The 20118-nt window shown below is 40.9% G+C and overlaps 1 protein-coding gene across 1 annotated transcript in view; it reads right to left on the reverse strand.

Annotated features, from left to right (window-relative positions):
- Positions 1–12487: 12487 nt before the first annotated feature.
- PTPRN2 (protein tyrosine phosphatase receptor type N2) overlaps positions 12488–20118 on the reverse strand; it is a 1314151-nt gene continuing 1306520 nt past the window's right edge. Inside the window, exon 23 of the mRNA XM_004372789.1 lies at positions 12488–12559. Within this exon, the coding sequence (XP_004372846.1) occupies positions 12488–12559 (72 nt within the window). The remainder of the gene's footprint in view (positions 12560–20118) is intronic.

Raw genomic sequence — 20118 nt, forward strand, 5'->3', positions numbered from 1 at the left:
TATTAGACTTCTAGAGCTGCTGTAACAAAGTACCACACACTAGAGGCTTAAAACAACAGAAATGGAGGCTGGGAGTCTGAATTCAGGGTGTGGGCAGTCCTTCCGTGACTCCTCCAGCTTCTGGCAGCCTCAGGCATCCCTTGGCCTGTGGCAGCATCACTCTGATGTCTGCCTCTGTCTTCACATGGCCGCCTTCCCTTACTGTCTCTCGAGGTCGCTTGCTTTTTTAAAGGCACCACTCAGATTAGATTACAGCCACCCTACATCAGTACAGCCTCATGTTAACTGATACTATCTGCAAAGACCCTATTTCCAAACAAGGTCACAGGTGCTGGGAGTTAGAACTTCAACATATTTCTTTGAGGGACACAATTCAATCCATAATAGTGACAGAGTTGGCATCCAAACCCAGCTGGCTTGCTTCCAGAGCCTGGCCCTTAACCACGACAAACCCAGCACTTTGCAGGTCGTGTGGGGAGGGGTGTGTGTGTGTGTGTGTGTGTGTGTGTGTGTGTGTGTGTGTGTGAGTGAGGGAGAGAGAGAAAGAGACTGTGTGAGTACAAAGATCTTCCCTCAAAACAGAAGTGAGATAAGAAGGAGGACAAGCCTGGCTGGAACATGAAAGTCAAGTTTAGACAAAACAGCAAACCTGACAGAGGCCAGCCCGCTCCTGCATGTTTTCCTCCTGTCTCTTTGCATCCTCAGAACCAAACCCCTCTCCTGCCTGGGATGGCATCTCCAGAGATCCAGCTTTCCTGTAAAACCACAGCCAAACCCCACGAGTCCTTAGCCTCTCTTGAGAAGGCGCAGGACTGAATCTTCAAGCTTCAAAATGTCAAAAATCATCACATCTCCTGTGTGAGTGTCTCCTCACACACACAGTCTTCTGAGACCTCCATTTGCCGAGTCTGCGGGGCCTGTGCCCAGCCAGCCAGTTAGTGAATTGCTTTCCCCCAAACAAACAGCTGCCACTGGCACACAAGAAAGCACCAACAGTGCGGGCGGGTCTCAGCGCTCCAGAGGGGGCCAGCTATGCACAAGGGAACGTGTACTGGGGAGAACAGAACGCTTGGCATCATTCTTTGTCTGCACTTAGAAAGACCGGGAGCATCAGTGAAGAGATGGGAGGGACACCAGCAGATGGCTGGGTTTGCACCATCTTGCTAGGAAACATGTCCTGCCCTGGCTGCAGAAGGTGATACATTTCCACCCAGGGAGAGGGATCATGCCTTGGCTACACTGTGGAGGCAAAACACTTCTTAGCACATACCCCTAGAAGCAGTGCTCCTGGGGGAGAGAGTACGGTAATTGTTTTCCTCAGGTGCCAAAACATGGAGACACCATCTAACATCCAGAAAAACCATGAGAATGTTTATCAACTGCACTGGATGAAGAAAGTGAATGACATCAACCATATGGTTTGTCTCGTAAATGGAGCGACACAAATTGAGAAGACCAGTTTCTATACCTGGAATAAAATGAAAATCAGCCATTATTAAGGAACAAAGGTATAATCAAATTCTAATTTTCTATTCCAATAAACATTTTTGAATTAATGCCTATTCCACTAATTATGAAGGTTTTTTTTTTATATTAGCGTTCTACTTGATTAATAAATCACAAAACACAGATTACCTATAATGTGGCTGTCATTTCCCCACAGAATATATTTGGGTGGTTTCACACATGCATTTAAAAGCAAGCTCAGGAGAAAGAAAAAGGAAGGCAGCTGAGCGAGCAAGAAGGCATGCAAATCAGCTTTTAAAAAGTATTCAGTCAATTGGTAAGAAAAAATAAAGTTTCCTGGGACTGTTCTATTGCTATCCATAAGGTTTTCATTGGCTAGTTTTCAGAGGTAGATCACCAGGTTTTTCTTCCCAGTCTGTCTTAGTCTGGAAGCTCTGCTGAAACCTATCGACCATGGGTGACTGTGATGGTTAAGATTGTGAGTCAACTTGGCTGAGCCATGATTCTCAGTGTTTATATGTGATCACTCCCATGATTGAATTTGCTGTGAGTAGCCAATCAGATGAAAGGGAGTTTCCCTGGGGGTGTGGCCTGCATCTGAATATAAGCAGACATTCTGGCTTTTTCCTCACTCTGGATCCCGTGGCTGCCTCCTGTCATCTCACCTCCGCTTCTTGGGGCTTGAGCTGTCAGCTTATCTGCCAATCTTGGGATTAATCGAGTATATCCCACGTCTCATGGACTTGGGGCTGGAAGAATGATAGCTGAGTTTAATAGGACAAAAATAGAGCCTGATTCTTATTGTTGGTTCTTAGACCAATGCCAGCCCTTCTGGGGAACCATGATCACCAATATCCTCATACACAAAGGGTCAGAACACCCAAGAGAAGTGGACATTTTTAATGAGACTTTATCTACCAAAAAGGGAAAAAAAGTTTTAATAACCCACAAGTTGTGCATGTCTGTGTGTGATGTGTGGTGGATGGTGTGATGTGTGCTGTTTGTAGGTGTGTGATTTGGGTGTGGGTGTGCATGTGTGCACATGTGCATCTCTATTTCAAGGAATTCCAATAATCGCAATTCCAATACCTGAGAACAACAGCTTTACAGTCTCACTATGAAGATAGGCGTTGGTGCATTTCTTTTTTTTTTCCTTTGCTGTGATTTTTTAAAAATTTTTTATTGTACTTTAGATGAAAGTTTACAGAGCAAAGTATTTTCTCATTAGACAATTAATACACATATTGTTTTGTGACTTTGGTTGCCAATCCCATGACATGTCAACACTCTCCCCTTCTCGACCTTGGGTTCCCCATTACCAGCTTTCCTGTCCCCTTCTGACTTCTCGTCCTTGCCCCTGGGCTGGTGTGCCCATTTAGTCTCATTTTGTTTTATGGGCCTGTCTGATCTTTGGCTGAAGGGTGAACCACAGGAGTGACTTCATTATGGAGCTATAAGGGTGTCTGGGGGCCATACACCTGGGGTTTCTCCTGTCTCTGTCAGACTAGTAAGTCTGGTCTTTTTGTATGTGTGTGAGTTAGAATTTTGTTCTACATTCTTCTCCGGCTCTGTCCAGGATCCTCTGTTGTGATCCCTGTCAGAGCAGTTGGTGGTGATAGCTGGGCACCATCTAGTTAAGCTGGACTCAATCTGGTGGAGACTGTGATAGTGGTGGTCCATTAGTCCTTTGGACTAATCTTTCCCTTGTGTCTTTGGTTTTCTTCATTCTCCCTTGCTCCAGATGGGGCGAGACCAGTGGAGTATCTTAGATGGCCACTCACAAGCTTTTGAGACACCAGACGCTACTCACCAACGTAGAATGTAGAACATTTTCCTTACAAACTATATTGTTTATACGAAAAGTATGTCAGTTGAGATAGATATTCCCTGAGACTATGGTTCCCACAGCCCTCTGCCCAGTAATTTGATCCCTCAGGGAGTTTGGATGTATCTTTGGAGCTTTCATGAACTTGCCTTCAAGTTGTGCTGGCTTCCCTAGTATTGTGTACTGTATTAAAGACTTCACCAAAGTTACCACTTATCTATCATCTATTGTTTTTTCCTCCCCACCCCTCCCCTCCCTTGTAACCATCAAAGATTGTTTCTTTTTGTGTGTAAATATCATCATGAGTTTTTATAGTAGTGGTCTCATACAATATTTGTCCTTTTGTGATTGACCTATTTCACTCAGCATAATGCCCTCCAGATTCATCCATGTTGTGAGATGCTTCGCAGATTCATCATTGTTCTTTATGATTGCGTAGTATTCCATTGCGTATTCTGTACCATGGTTTGTTTATCTATTTATCTGTTGATGGGCACCTAGATTGTTTCCATCTTTTTGCTATTATGAACAATGCTGCAATGAACATGGGTGTGCATATGTCTATTCGTGTGACAGCTCTTATTTCTCTAGGATATATTCCTAGGAGTGGGATTGCTGGATAATTCTATTTCTAGCCCTTTAAGGAAGGGTCATGTCATTTTCCAAAATGGTTGTACCATTTTGCATTCCCACCAGCAGTGTATAAGAGTTCCAATCTCCCAGCAGCCTCTCCAACATTTCTTATCTTCTGGTTTTTTTTATTTCCATTTGTGCCAGTAATGTTGGGGTGAGATGGTATCTCATTGTGGTTTTGATATGCATTTCTCTAATGGCTAGTGATCTCGAGCATTTCCTCATGTGTCTGTTAGCTGCTTGAATGTCTTCTTTGGCGAAGTGTCTGTTCATATCCTTTGCCCATTTTTTAATTGGATTATTTGTCTTTTTGTTGTAGAGGTGTTGGATTTTCCTGTAGATTTTAGAGATTAGACCTTTGCTGGATTTGTCATAGACAACAATTTTTTCCCAGTCTGTAGGTTCTCTTTTTACTCTTTTGGTGAAGTCTTTTGATGTATAGTGATTAAGAGCTATGGCTGCTAACCAAAAGGTCTGCAGTTCAAATCCACCAGGTGCTCCTTGGAAACCCTACAGTGTCCTATGGGGTCTCTATGAATTGGAATCGACTTGATGGCAACAAGTTTTTTTTGATGAGCATTTAAGTGTTTAATTTTTAGAAGATCCTAGTTATCTAGCTAATCTCCTGGTATTTGTGTATTGTTAGTTATGGTTTGTATCCTGTTAATGCCATGTATTAGGGCCTACAGAGTTGACCTTATTTTTTCAGAAGATCTTTATAGTCTTTGGTATTATATTTAGATCTTTGATCCATTTTGAATTAGTTTTTGTGTGTGATGTGAGGAATGGGTCCTGTTTCGTTTTTTTGCAGATGGACATCCAGTTTTGCCAACACCATTTGTTAAAAAGGCCATCTTTTCCCCATTTGATAGACTTTGAGTATTTGTCAAAGATCAAGTGACCTTAGGTGGATGGATTTACATCTGCATTCTCAATTCTGTTCCATTGGTCAGTGTGTCTGTTGTACACAGTACCAGGCTGTTTTGACTACCATAGGTGTATAGCAGGTTCTGATGTCAGGTAGTACGAGTCCTCCTAGTGTATTCTTCTTCAGTAGTGCTTTACTTATCCGGGGCCTCTTCCCTTTGCATATAAAGTTAATGATTAGTTTCTCCATCTCTTTAAAGAATGCCGCTGGTATTTGGATCAGGATTGCATTGTATTTGTAGATTGCTTTGGGTAAAATTGACATTTTCACAATGTTAAGTCTATCCATGAGCATGGAATATTTTTCCATTTATGTTGGTCTTTAGGTTTCTTGCAGTAGTGTTTTGTAGTTTTCTTTGTATAGATCTTTTACATCCCTGGTTAGATGTATTCCTAAGTTTTTTTTTTTAGGGGCTATTATAAATGGTATTGTTTTCCTGATTTCCTTTCCATAGTTCTCTTTATTGGTGTATAGGAATCCAACTGATTTTTGTATGTTTATCTTGTATCTTGCTACTCTGCTATTAGTTCCAGTAGTTTTCTTGTGGAGTCTTTTGGGTTTTCTATGTATAGTATCATATTCATCCACAAATAGGGACATTTTTACTTCTTCCTTACCAGTTGGATGCCTTTTTTTTTTTTTCTTGCCTTATTGCCTTAGCTAGGACTTCCAGTACAATGTTAAATAGGAGTGGTGATAAAGGGCATCCTTGTCTTGTTCTTGTTTTCAGCCTCTCTCCATTAAGAATGATGTTAGCTGTTGGTTTTGTATAGATGCCCTTTATTATGTTGAGGAATTTCCCTTCTACATCTATTTTATTGACAGTTTTATCAGGAATGGGTGTTGGACTTTGTCAAATGCCTTTTCTGTGTCAATTGAGATGATCATGTGATTCTTTTATTTATGTGGTGGATTACATTGATTAATTTTCTAATGTTGAACCATCCTTGCATACCTGGTATGAATCCTACTTGGTCATGGTGTATTATTTTTTTGATATGATGCTGAATTCTATTGGCTAGAATTTTGTTGAGAATTTTTCATCTATATTCATGAGATATATTGGTTTGCAATTTTCTTTTTTTGTGGTGTCTTTGCCTGGTTTTGGTATCAGGGTTATGCTGGCTTCATAGAATGAATTGAGAAGTATCCCTTCCATTTCTATGTTCTGAAATAGTTTGAGTAGTACTGGTGTAAGCTCTTCTCTGAATGTTTGATAGAATTCTCCAGTGAAGCCATCTGGGCCAGGGCTTTTTTTTTGTTGTTTGGAGGTTTGTTTGTTTTTTTTAATTACCTTTTCAATCTCTTCTCTTGTTATGGGTCTGTTCAGATTTTCAACTCAGTTTGTGTTAGTTGGGGTAGGTAGGGTGTTTCTAGAAATTTTTCCTTTTCCTCTAGGTTTTCAAATTTGTTCAAGTATAGCTTTTCATAATACTCTGTTATGATCCTTTTTATTTTGGTTGGGTCTGTTGTAATGTCTCCCATTTCATTTCTTATTTGGGTTATTTGCACCCTCTCCTGTTTCTCTTTTGTCAGTTTGGCCAATGGTGGCCAAAACCAACTTTTGGTTTTGTTGATTCTTTCTATTGTTTTTCTATTCTCTATTTATTTCTGCTCTGATCTTTATTATTGTCTTTCTTCTGGTGGCTGTGGGCTGCTTTTGCTGTTCTCTTTCCATTTGTTTGCATTGCATAGCTAATGTTTTGATTTTGTCCCTTTCTTCTTTTTTGATGTGTGCATTTATTGCTATAAATTGACCTCTGAGCACTGCCTTTACCGTGTCCCAAAGGTTTTGGTATGATGTGGGTTTTCATTCTTATTTGATTCTAGGAATTTTTTGTTTCCGTCTTTGGTTTCTTCTGTTACCCAGTGGTTTTTGAGCAAGGTGTTATTCGGTTTCCACATATTTAATTTTTTTCCCTTGCTATTCCTGTTATTAGTTTCTGCTTTGATGACATTGTGATCAGAGAAGATAACTTTGTATTATCTCAATGTCTTAGATTTTGTTGAGGGTGCACTGGTGCATTTCTTAAGCTCAGCATTTAGAATTACAATACACAGGTCTTCTATTTAATTTCATAAGGTCACATCTAACCACTTTTTTACCCTATTCTCAAGCAGCAGTTTCGTTAAAATGCACCACTGAATTGTTTCATGATTACAACCTGGTGATCTGTTTCTGTGAAGATTAAACCAAAAAAACCAAACCCATTGCTGTCAAGTCAATTCTGACTCACAGAGACCCTATAGGACAGAGTAGAACTGCCCCATAGGGGCAGTTTCCAAGGAGCAACTGGAGGATTTGAACTATTGACCTTTTGGCTAGCAGCCGAACTCTTAACCACTGTACCACCTGAGCTCCTCTGTAAAAATTACAGCCAAGAAAACCCTATGGAGGAGTTCTACTCCATAACACATGGGATCACCATAGTCAAAATCAACTTGATGGCAACAAGTTTGGTTTTGGGTAGCTTCCTAGGATTGCTGGAACAAAGTACCACAGACTGGGTAGCTTAAAACAACGTTAAGTTTGTTCTAGCACAGTTCTGGAGGCTAGAAGTTCAAAATCAAGGTGTAGGCAGGGTTGATTCCTAAGGCTCTGAGGGAGAACCTGATCCATGCCTCTCCTAGCTTCTGGTGGTTGCTGGCAATGCTTGGTGTTCCTTGACCTGTAAAGGAATCACTTCAATTTCTGCCTCCATCATCATATGGCATTCTTCCCTGTGTGTCTGTGTCTTTATGTCTTTCCTCTTCTTATGAGGACATCATTCATGTTGTATTAGGGCTCACCTACTCCAGAATGACCTCATCTTAACTAAGTACATCTGCACCGACCCTGTTTCCAAATAAGTCACATTCTGAGGTTCTGGGAAAGACATGAATTTTGGGGGGACACTGTATAACTCAGGTCATACCTGATAGTGAATAATTAGAAGCCTAAAAAGACTAGTTCCATACCAAGTGTGACAACCTGAGGGAAGAAGAGCAGGTCATTTTAGCATTGTGGTTGAGTGTTGAACTTTAGAGTACCCGGCTGTTCTGAGACCTGTAACGCTCTTTCTGTTTGGGATGTCATCTACACTGGAACCACTTGTCCTTTTTTTCATACTGTCCTTCTTCTTATATGCTATTAACATTTTAAACATATCAGTTCTTTTTGCCTTTCTCTTATTGCTGTATTATATGCATTTCTTCAAGTGTCAGCCGACTCTCTCAGTATAGTCCCTTTCCTCATGTGCTTTGTAATTTTTTATTTATTAAGAGCTAATCTTCATGGGAGTCATTTTTTCTGTGGGTGTCCAATGGGTTCTGGGTTGGGAATGTTCCGTGCAGAGTGGTTTTGCCTACAGTCATGTTGGGACCCCCAGGGTTCCATTGGTCTTGGATCGGTTTTTGACCCTAATTCTCCAGCTTAGATTTCCTGTACCACGTGGATAGGGTAAATTTGGATACCACAACCTGTTGTTGCATAGGACTTTCTTTCTCCAGCTAGACAGTTTGACAGGCCAGTCCTTCAAACTCCATTTTTTTTTTTTTCAGCAGCCTTAGTTCCATCTCTCTTCACGTGTGCCTCTGAGGTAGTGGTGTATGGGAGCCAACTTGTACCAGACTGTTAAATTTTTAGGAGTTTGTGAGCTAGTTGTTAATACGACCATTAAAAAAAATTAAATTATACAAATTATTAAAACACAGGAAATACATAATGAAAATTTATCACTTCCTAATTATTTTTACTATATTTTGCTATTATCTATACTCTTAGTACTTTCATCTATTGCATCTGTATGCTGGGAGCACTACATAATGGTGTTCTCTGTGCAGCACTTCCCAACACCACATTCAATAACATCACATTGTTATCTTGATTTGAAATCATTCATAGTGTGCATATTCACATCACAAAAATTAGCAAATGCTACAATTCAGGGACTCATTTTTTTGTTGTTGTTGATTATCTAGACTTTGAGAAAGAAAACACTAATAATGCCGATTAAACTTAAAGAAACTGAGGAAATATTCTTCCAGTATTCAAAACTTTTATCCAATTTGGCAAAGAAGTCATTAACGTCATTGAGTGCATGAAGTTGTGGCAGAAGTCTTCATTGTTTCACTTGTCTCCTACTTGTTATGGTAAATGAAAACGTCAACTAACATTCAGTCCAGACGACACTCGTTCACCAATTGCAACAATAGTTTGGCTAGGGAAGTGAGAGTTCTGAAAATATCAAAGACAGGATTCTGTAAGAATCAATAAGCTATGTGGAATTTATAATAAAGAGCACTGCATATGTTATTATTGGTTATAGGTAGTGGACTATGTATCTTTTATCAGTAAATCTCACAACAAACTTAAGCACACTTCTATGTCTGCATTTTTTCAAAGAGCTGGCTTTCAAACATCTGCCAGTACCCCACTGCCCTGAGCCCATTTATCCTGACCCCAAGTGGACATTAGAACCCTGGTCTTAGCCCTTGTGGGCCACCTTAGTGTCAACTACTTTCACCACACTGATCTTGAGTTCCCTTTTTGCAACAAGCACCTGAAGCTTTCCCTCTAATTTTTTAAGTACATTTTGTCTAGCATTTTAAAATATTTATAACAGGAGAGGAATCTTTACATGTCATCTCAGTCTGCCATATCTTCCCTAGTCTTAAATTCTGAAATACGTTTATCATGAAAATCTTTACATATTAGAATACATGTTTATATGAAAAATTTAGTGACAATGTCATCAGTTATACTTTTACATTAAATAAAAAGCGGAGGTTTCATGAATACTCAGGGAGGATTCTAACACTAATGCAAACTCCGGAAGGGAGATTCTAAGAGAGACTGAGCTCATAAGAATGTAACTAGAAGTTGATCAACTGAGATTTAATGGCTGATTTCTTAAAAAAATGAACACCAGCATTTAGATGGGCACCACACCCCTTATTCAGAAAGTATATAATTTTGTGATAAACTGACTCAACCAATCTTTACCTCTCGTCATTGTCAGCTAAAATTGACCAGTAAATGATGAAAGCTAAGTAACAAAACCAAACCCCAGTAGTGCCTTTTCCCTTGAGCTCTTGCTTGAAATGCTTTCAAATGCTTTTTTCTGTTGTTAAATGGAGGGATGGTTATTGTACGGCCAGGGATGACCAGGTCTTCATTCCATCGAGGACAGAAGAGTAAATCTTCCAACGGAATTGGAGCTTTAGGTGAAACACAGCAAGAACCCTTTGGCAGGAAAGCATTTTGAGACTCACTGTTATAGGGTCCCTGCTCTACATGAGGTAGTGGAATGTCCTGCCTTCAGCACCAGGAATGAGGAAGGAAGAGAGTGCCTCTAATGGCTTCTTTGTGGGATGTTGAACCCGAGCCGTTGCAAGTCCAAGAAAAGAGCAAGACAATACTTAGAGCACAGGCCATGTATGAAGCTTTTCATTAAACTGCTTAATTACTTTTCTAAAAATAAAATTTCAGCGACATTCCAGCCCTTAGTGCATATCTAACTCAGCAAATAAAATAACAATACGATCTAGAGTTCTAAGAAGTGTTCACTTTCTGTTTTAACAATCTAAACGATCAATACTTCCAGGGAAAAAAACAGATGGATAGCAAAAAAAAATTACTCTTTCATCCTCAAATAAAGACCACTCCAATGTGAAATCAAAAGTTTAATATGACACAATTAAATATATCTATGTATATCTCACGCTGGAGGATTTCTTTTGAAATATAAGAAGTTAGAAATTACAAGTAGGTATATGCTTTCTATATTCAGATAAACTAGTTTCTATTTATTATTTAAATTCCAGTTAGAGAAAAAAATTTGGAAAAGTAATGATAGATATATTAAAGCAGATACACAGTACAATACCATTTAAAGACATAAACAATATTTTGACATCTCTTTTCCCATTCATTAGCCCATTTTCCCTATGTTACCACTTTCTGAAATGTAGCGTTTAAAATGGAAAGAATGATGTGGAATAGAGCAGGATGGAAATCTACTGGACATGTCTTTTTGTGCCTAACCCTGCAAATAAAGTCTGCAGCACACAGAGAACACCCCATGCTTCCTCAGATGTCACCATTCTGAGCTTAATGAGTTTTTCCATTTCTGGGGGGAGGGGTAAATTTGATGCTCAGTGTTATTTTGGCACATTCAGGTCATTGCTTTAAGTGTGTAGGTCCACGCTGGCCGTTACATGAGGTCACTGGTGGGCGTCAGTGAAGAGAGCACTTTGGTCACTCCAGGAGTCCTAGCGCCCTGGGATGAAGTGACAGGTGACCAATGGCATTTTTCACTTTTTTTCCAATTGTTATGATCTCACATAACCAAAACCAGCTGCCGTGGAGTCAGTTCTGACTCATGGCAACCTCATGTGTGTCAGAGTAGAACTGCACTCCATAGGGTTTTCAACGGCTGATTTTTTGGAAGTAGATTGCCAGGCCTTTCTTCTGAGGAGCCTCTGGGTGGACCGGAACCTCCAACCTTTTGGTTAACAGCCAAGGGTGTTAAGTGTTGAACCCCATAGGGACTCCACATAGATAAAGCAAAAAAAAAAAAAAAAAAAAGTGGCTCTTCTTGCATTTTCTTCTGTCTAGGAAATGAGTGAAACTATCCACAGGTCTTTTCTAGATGCCAGCAGGGCCTAGAAGCATTCCTTGGGAGGAAGTCACAGCTGTTTGATTGGAGCTTATAAGCTCTTTGGGACCCTCAGTGATGGTTAAATGCCTAGATTGTCTTCCTAATTCTGGTTATCTCACAGGAAGTGTTCATTAGGTAGATCTGTTTTTGCAATGTGTAAATCAGTATTTTCAAGCTTAAAAAACCATGCCTCCAGGTTGGGGCAATCAACAGTTTTGCAATACAAAGGCGAAAGTGTCATAAGCGTGCCTGGGCCTTGTGGACTGCAGGAAGGACAGCCCACAGAAGGAAAGCCCTGCAATCCCTCCTCTGTGCAGGCGCCAAGGGGAAAGCTGATCTGGGCCAGTGACAGTGTCAATGGGGGCACGCCAACTAGCTGTATGTCAGCAGAACAGAAGGCTGCGACGTTTCCTTACTGTTACTTGCCCCAGCACTATAGAATGTTAATAGATCTTCTGACTGACTCCTGAATAAGTCAGTGGTTTCTCCCAATAATAAATCGTTCTAAAGACAAATGCCAAATGCTATTTCTACCCCTGGGAGCCTTCGTTTAAAGCTTTGCCAGTTAGCTTTGGGCCCCTCCCTGCACAGCCGATTCCTCCTTCAGAAGTTACAGATCACAAGCACACACCTTGGAGACCATGGAGAATGTACTAATAATAGCTGCATCACTAAGACGGCATTATTTGCAATTAGGAATGTGAATGCGTGCTTTAAGGAAAAGTGATTTTTTTCCCCAAAAAGTGAAAATACTTAGATGAACTGACCTCCCCCCGTAACTGGATGTTTCCACGAATCTTTCTTTATTATTATTTGGTTGAACAAAAATACACATTTTTAATTGTTAAACTGTACTGACTATAGGCATTTTAAAGACCCTATTACTATGCAGTTACCATAGGAGACACACAACTGAAGTCATATCACGGTTCCCAACAACATTCAGAAGGGTTAGTGGGGGACTCCTCTGAGCCCTCCAGGAAAATCCGACGCTTATTGTGGAAGGGCTTTGAGAATCGCATTCACCTCCTCGGCTACCGCGGTCAACGCAAACTCAAACTGCTCCTGTGGGGGGAGACAAGGAAACGTGGATGTGAATAAGAGTTGTTTTCTTTCCACCCCAACCTTTAACACTGGTGTGTTATTTTGCAGAAAGAAATTGTTTAGGAAAAAATGAAAACTGCGTAGGTCAAGTCACATATTTCAGTGGAAAGGAATGAAAGGCTCTTAGGTTTATTTACACAACAGACCCAATGTTGATGTTAGCTGAAATTTCTCATCCTGGAGAGTCTCATCTTTTATCACTGGGGAACAGCTGCCAATAGAAACAGTGACTGTGAACCCAGCTCGCAGAGGCCCGGCCACATCCTGCTGATTCGGTCGGATTCAGAGGCTGGATGTGGCTCACAGGCTGGACTGGGAAGCACAGGAAGTAACTACAGCACAGTGACACTCCTACCTTTCAGTCACTGCCATTCCAGAGGAATGCAGGTAGGACCACTACCAAAAGCACGATTGTAACTATTCTTGAATTTGTCCTGTCCTCAAAAAATGAACAAGAGCAATGTTATGTTTGCTTTTGAAATCAATAGGTTGTTCCGCCCAACTCAGTTTTGTTCCAATTGCCATGAAATCTCATCTCATTTCCAGCTTTTTCTAATTTAAAATGTGCGTATGTTCAACTGTACTCACATACATAGACCCATATGCAGGAAAGTGTACACCATCCTTAAGTGTACAAAACTGTGGTAGTTAATGAATAGAAACGGAGTACCATGTTCAAGATGTCAAGACTGTTTAACCCTCTAAATGACTAGCCCTTAGCACGCAGAGAGAACAAACCTGAAATCTTCTCACATAGGTTAAATGGCCATTCTTCCCTTATTCTTTTTGGTTTCCATATAAATGCCTCCATAACACTGCATTATATACATTAAATGCATTTGTAACACTATAATATAAATATTATATGTACTATATATTATGCATGTACTATGTATATGTATATGTTATACACTATAATATAAACTCTATAATATAAAATTGTAACTTAGGCTTTGAGGTACTTCTCAATTATACCAGACAAGTCATAGAAAATCATAAATTATCCAAACTATCACCTAGCTAATAATTTTTGACTAAGGAAAGACAAATTGATAGCATAAATATTTTGAGAATTCAAGGAATAGGATAACTCCAAATAAAAAATAATTTTTAATTTCCATTTTGGATGTTCAGTACATAATTTGTTGTTAGCAACCACTGAGTCAGCCCCTTACTCATGGCAACCCTGTGTACAATGGAATGAAATCCTGCCCAGTCTTCGCCATCCTCATGATGGGTTGTGGACTGGACTACTGTGATCATAGGGTTTTCACTGGCTGATTTTTGGAAGTAGATCACCAGGCCTTTCTTCCTGGTCTTAGTCTGGAAGTGCCATTGAACCTGTTCAGCATCATAGCAACACGCAAGCCACCACTGACAGGTGGGTGGTGGCTGCACATGAGGTGAGTTGGCTGGGAATCAAAGCTGGGTCTCCCACATGCAAGGTGAAAATTCTACTACGGAACCACCACTGGCCCTGCATACATGATAGAAACATAGAAAAGAGCTAAAATGACAACAACAGAAAGGTGAAATAATTTTATGCCCACTTTGGGACAAAAGACAGTTTCTCCTTTAATATCCCACTTGACCTGACATTAAAGGAATTATTTGCTGTGTACTAATATGGTGCTTTTTGCTAGTATGGCCACACAGACTTTTAATGGAAATTTTAGAAACTATTATTAAAAGAGGTAACCAAGGTAGATTTTAGAATGCTTCTAATGCTGTGCTTCATAATTGCTTTGGGATTACAGCTGCAGAAGGCAGGTGTATCCAACACTGTCGTGCAATGTTCTTTTCTTGCTGCACACAGCCTACACTCCCACTCTGGTTCTCAAAGTCACTTGGAGGCTGCTTCTCGAGCCCAGGCCATCAGCATGCTGGCCAACACGCATTCTGGTCTGAAGCTCCTGCTCAGAATCACTGTTTAATGGAGTGTGTTGCTTACAGATCCAGTTTTATTACATACAAGCAGCCACACTAGACCATTTCTTCCCAAAATGGTGACTTGCCCATGGGCAGACAAAGGTTTCACGATAAAATGAAAATGCCAGTCATTTCCTTCAATGCAAAAATTAAGGGTGACATTTTGGGAATATAATTTTAAGTGTCATATACCTGTTCATATCTTTTGACTCACTGGAAATCTATCCTAAAGAAATAATCTTTAGAAGGGAAAAATAGATAAGCACAAAAATATTCACTGGAAACATTCAAATGCCAGCAATAAAGGAAAGACTAAGTAAGTAATTATATATAATTTACTGGAACCTTATACAGCCATTTAAAAGAATCCAATAAGAAAGTCAAATATTTATATTATAATGTTAAGTGACAAAAGGAAAATGAGGAATTGTAGCTATGTTTTGATTATAATAATATATATTCATAGGCAAACATAGTGGAAGTGGAATATGGAAAATTGAAATAGTTGGTGTATTTATTGTAACCATTTTAAAATTGTTCCAATATTGATCGTGTACCCCAAAGGAGCCACCACCCATCTGTCAGTTTGTCATACTGTGGTGACTTACATGTTGCTATGATGCTGGAAGCTATGCCACTGGTATTCCCAATACCAGCAGGGTCACCCATGGTTCACAGGTTTGAGCAGAGCTTCCAGACTAAAAGACTTGGAAGAAAGACCTGGTGATCTACTTCTGAAAATCAGCCAATGAAAATCCTAGATCACAACAGAATATTATTTGATATAGTGCTGGAAGAAGAGCCCCTAGGTTGGAAGGCACTCAAAATACGCAGTGGCCAGAACAACGGACTCAAGCATACCAACGACTGTTAAGAAGGCACAGGGCTGGGCAGTGTTTTGTTCTGTTGCACATGCGGCATCCATGAGTTGGAGCCAACTCAAAGGCAGCTAACAGCAATAACAACCCCAAAGGAGAGGAAGATCAATTGAGTCACCAATGGGCTGCCCAGGCCACCAATGAAACAGCACTTACTCAGTCTGTGCTGGGCTCCGCTAAACTAGGGGAGGCGGCTCTGGTGAGTGTTAGCTGGCGCAGGGGCGACTAAGTTTCTTACAGCGGAGGAACCTCTTCCCAGCAGGGCTGCTGTGCTATCAGAGCCAGCCCAGGATGAGATAGGTTGTGCCAGGATGCCTTGCTCCTTCATCAAGAAGAAAAATGTCAGCGGAATGCCAGATGATGTACGTTCTGGGCCAGCTCCTTGTTCCATCACCAAGGCTAACAGTGTGTGCACCCTCAGCAGTCTGCAGGCCACATTTCTTTTTCAATAAGCCTTATTTTTTAGAACAGTTTTGGGTTTATAGAAAAATGCTCAGAAAGTACCAAAAGAAGATCCAAACCCGTTGCCGTGGAGTCGACTCTGACTCATAGCAATCCTAGAGGACAGAGTAGAACTGCCCCATATGGTTTCCAAGGAGCAGCTGGTGGATTTGAACTGCTGACCTTTTGGTTAGCAGCCATATCACTTAACCACTGCACCACCAGGGCTCAGAGGTTCCCATATATTACCCCCTACATACAGTTTCCCCCATTATTAACATCTTGCATTCATGTGGTACGTTTGTTACAGTTGGTGAACGAATTTTGACACGTTATTATTACCAAAGTCCATTATTTACATGGTTGTTTGTTTTGACTAATGTGTCAACCCATCTCTTGAAGGGTAACCTTTGTTTTTGCTGACACTCCTACTCACCTGAGCCAGGTTTGCATCTCCTGCCTGGACAGGCCCTCACTCCAAAAAAACTCAAACCAAATCCATTGCTGTCGAGTTGATTGTAACTCACAGCAACCCTGTAGGATAGAGCAGAACTGCCCCATAGGGTTTCCAAGGCCATAATCTTTATGGAAGTAGACTACCACATCTTTCTCCTGTGGAGCAGCTGGTGGATTGGAACCACCGACCTTTTGGTTAGCAGCTGAGTACCTTAACCACTGTACCACCAGGGCTCCTTACATTAGGGTTCACAATTCATGTTGTATAGTCCTATGGGTTTTGACAAAGGCATAAGGTCATGTGTCCACCATTACAGCATCATGCAGAATAGTTTCACTGCCCTAAAAATGCCTGTGCTCTACCTATTCACCCCTGGACCACATTTTGAATAGCATCACCTTGGCAAATGCACCTGGATCAGTACCCCAGACATCTGGGAAGGAATCTAACATACAGACTGGGAAGTGCCCAGCATTTGAAGCACTTCTGTAATAGGAATTTATTTTAAGGGGAATCATTAAAATAACAGGCATGAAGTATAATTAAGGAATAAAATACAATAATAGTAGAATGATGAGTTGACCACTTTGGTCTACAGTCGATTTTAGGACAAGAGGTCATCTGAGCTACGAGGACTTGTAGCCTCCTGGTTTTAAAATACCTGTGTTAGGTATTTGAGGATTTGAAGATCTTCCAAGAATTGGCTTGGCTTTTAAAGGATAGGAAATTCAAATGAGGGTTGATATATTATAAACAAGAAAGTATTAAAAAAATATGTATTAAAATAAAATGTGAGACCCATTGGAAATGATTGTTAAGGTCTCTTCCAGTGCACTTAGCTGCCTCCTCTCTGTGTGGAGGGATGTCCAGGCAGGAGATGCAAACCTAGCTCAGGTGAGCAGGTGTGTCTGGGTTCACCACCTCCATGTCCCACACTGAGCAGGGACAGTAAGCCAGGGATGGACTCTCTGAGCGCTAGCCTTAGACAGGCAACTGGAAGGACACAGGTGCAAGGAAAGGTTGAATTGGGGCATATGCAGTTTGTGGACAGACAGCTCAGTAGTTAAAGAGGGGACCTGGGGTTCTTAGACACATTTTTTTTTTTTTTGGTCAGTACTCTCCCCCACTCCCTTTCCACCCTGGGTTTCCTGTGTCCATTCATCCAGTTTTCCTGCCCCTTCATGCCTTCTTATCTTTGCTTTTGGGCAGGTGTTGCCCATCTGGTCTCCTGTAGTTGATTGAATGAAGAAGCACGTTCCTCAAGTGTGTCAGTGTTTTATGTCGTTAGGTGCCATCCAGTCAGTTCCGACTCATGGCGACCCTCTGTACAAAAGAACGAAACACTGCCCCGTCCTGCACCATCCTCACAATCCCTGTTATGCTTAAGTCCATTGTTGCAGCCACTGTGTCAGTCCATATCACTGAGAGTCTTCCTCTTTTTTGCTGACCCTCTACTTTAGCAAGCATGATGTCCTTCTCTAGGGATTGATCCCTCCTGATAACATGTCCAAAGTATGTGAGACATAGTCTCACCATCCTTCCTTCTAAGGAGCATTTTGGTTGTACGTCTTCCACGGCAGGATTTGTTTGTTCTTTTGGCAGTCCATGGTGTATTCAGTGTTCTTCACCAACACCACAATTCAAATGCGTCAATTCTCCTTTGGTTTTCCTTATTCATCATCCAGCTTTCACACACATAAGAGGTGACTGAAAACACCATGGCTTGGGTCAGGCACACCTTAGTCTTCAAGGTGACATCTTTGCTTTTCAACACTTTAAAGAGGTTTGCAGCAGATTTGCCCAGTGCAATGCGTCTTTTGATTTCTTGACTGCTGCTTCTGTGGGTGTTGATTGTGAATACAAGTAAAATGAAATCCTTGATAATTTCAATCTTTCCTCCGTTTATCATGATGCTGCTTATTGGTTCAGTTGTGAGGATTTTCATTTTCTTTATGTTGAGGTGTAATCCATACTGAAGGTGTAATCCATACTGAAGGTTGTGGTCTTTGATCTTTATCAGTAAGTGCTTTAAGTCCTCTTCACTGTCAGGAAGCAAGGTTGTGTCGTCTGCATCCAATCCTGATGCCCCATTCTTCTTCATATAGTGCAGCTTCTCAGATTATTTGCTCAGCATACAGATTGAATAGGTATAGTGAAAGTATACAACCCTGACGCACACCTTTCCTGACTTTAAGCCACGCACTATCCCCTTGTTCTGTTTGAACGACTGCTTCTTGGTCTATGTACAGTTTCCACATGAGCACAATTAAGTGTTCTGGAATTCCCATTCTTTGAAATGTTATCCATAATTTGTTATGATTTACATGGTCCAATGCCTTTGCATAGTCAATAAAACACAGGTAAACATCTTTCTGGTATTCTCTGCTTTCAGCTAGGAGCCATCTGACATCAGCAATGGTATCCCTGCTTCCACATCCTCTTCTGAATCTGGCTTGAATTTCTGGCGGTTCTCTGTTGATATACTGCTGCAGCCGATTTTGAAAGATCTTTAGCAAAATTTTACTTGCATGTGATATTAATGACATTGTTCGATAATTTCCACATTCAGTTGGATCACCTTTTTTGGGAATAGGCATAAATATGGATCTCTTTCATATTTTTATAGGCCTGTCCAATCTTTGGCTGAAAAGTGGACTTTGGGCGTGGTTTCAGTTATGAGTTAGCAGGGTGTCTGGGGGCCGTAGCTTCGGGGGTTCCTCCAGTTTCTGTCAGACCAGCAACTCTGGTCTTTTTTTTTTTTTGTGGCTTTGAATTTTGTTTTACCTTTTTCTCCTGCACTGTCTGGAACCCCCTATTGTGATCCCTGTCAGATTGGTCGGTGGTAGTACCCAGGAACTACCTGTTTCTTCGGGGCTCAGGCTGATGGAGGCTGTGGTTCACATGGTCCATTAGTCCTTTGGACTAGCATGTTCCTGACATCAGGGGTTTTATTTGTGGTGGTTGGTACTGGCCAGGGCCTAACAAGTCCCAGGCCCCCTTTAGTGTGCTCTAGGCTCGCCATCAGGGAAAACCAATTGCTAGAAGAGATCATCATGTTTGGCAGAGGGTCAGTGAAAATGAAGGAAACCCTCCATGAGAGGAACCGACCCAACAGCCCCACCAATGGACTCAAACACACCAACAACCATGAAGATGGTACACAGCCGGGTAAGGGTTTGTTGTTACACGTAAGGTCAACGTGAGTCAGAGCCGACTCAACGGCAAATGACAACAACAGTCAACTACCCTCCTCTTTCCCAACAGGTCACCCAAAACCAACAGAAAGGAATAAGGTGACTCCAGAGGCTCCTTGCCTTTCACAGTGCTACAGAATTTCAGATATTTTGGACATTTACGGATGAAACAAGGAAAAGAAATAGTTGAGAGTCCTATCTAGTATAGTCATCTTGTACACTAAAAAAAAAAGGTGTGTGACTTAGAGACACGGGAACTGGATTTGGAACTCAGCTCTATGTTTTGTAAGCTGTGTGGCCTTGGGCAAGTCACTGAGCCTCTCTGAGACCTTCACATATAAAATGGTGAAAATTAAACCTGCTATGCTCACCTGACAGGGCTGTGAGGATTAGATGGAAGTACTTTGGAAACTGTAAGGGACTAGACAGGTATTTATTTATATTTATAATCCTTCTGGCTCCAAACAAAGATCTGGGTAGATTAACACAAATATGAACTGTTATTATTATAATGATCGTCATTCCTGATTTTAAAGAGAGACACAACAAATGTATTACTTTAGCCATCTGTCATGTACAGAGTTCTGCTTTCCCTCTAGCTCTTCTCTTTTAAGGGGACTA

Source organism: Trichechus manatus, unplaced genomic scaffold (genome assembly GCF_000243295.1).
Source record: "Trichechus manatus latirostris isolate Lorelei unplaced genomic scaffold, TriManLat1.0 scaffold00020, whole genome shotgun sequence".
NCBI classification, from domain to species: Eukaryota; Metazoa; Chordata; class Mammalia; order Sirenia; family Trichechidae; genus Trichechus; species Trichechus manatus.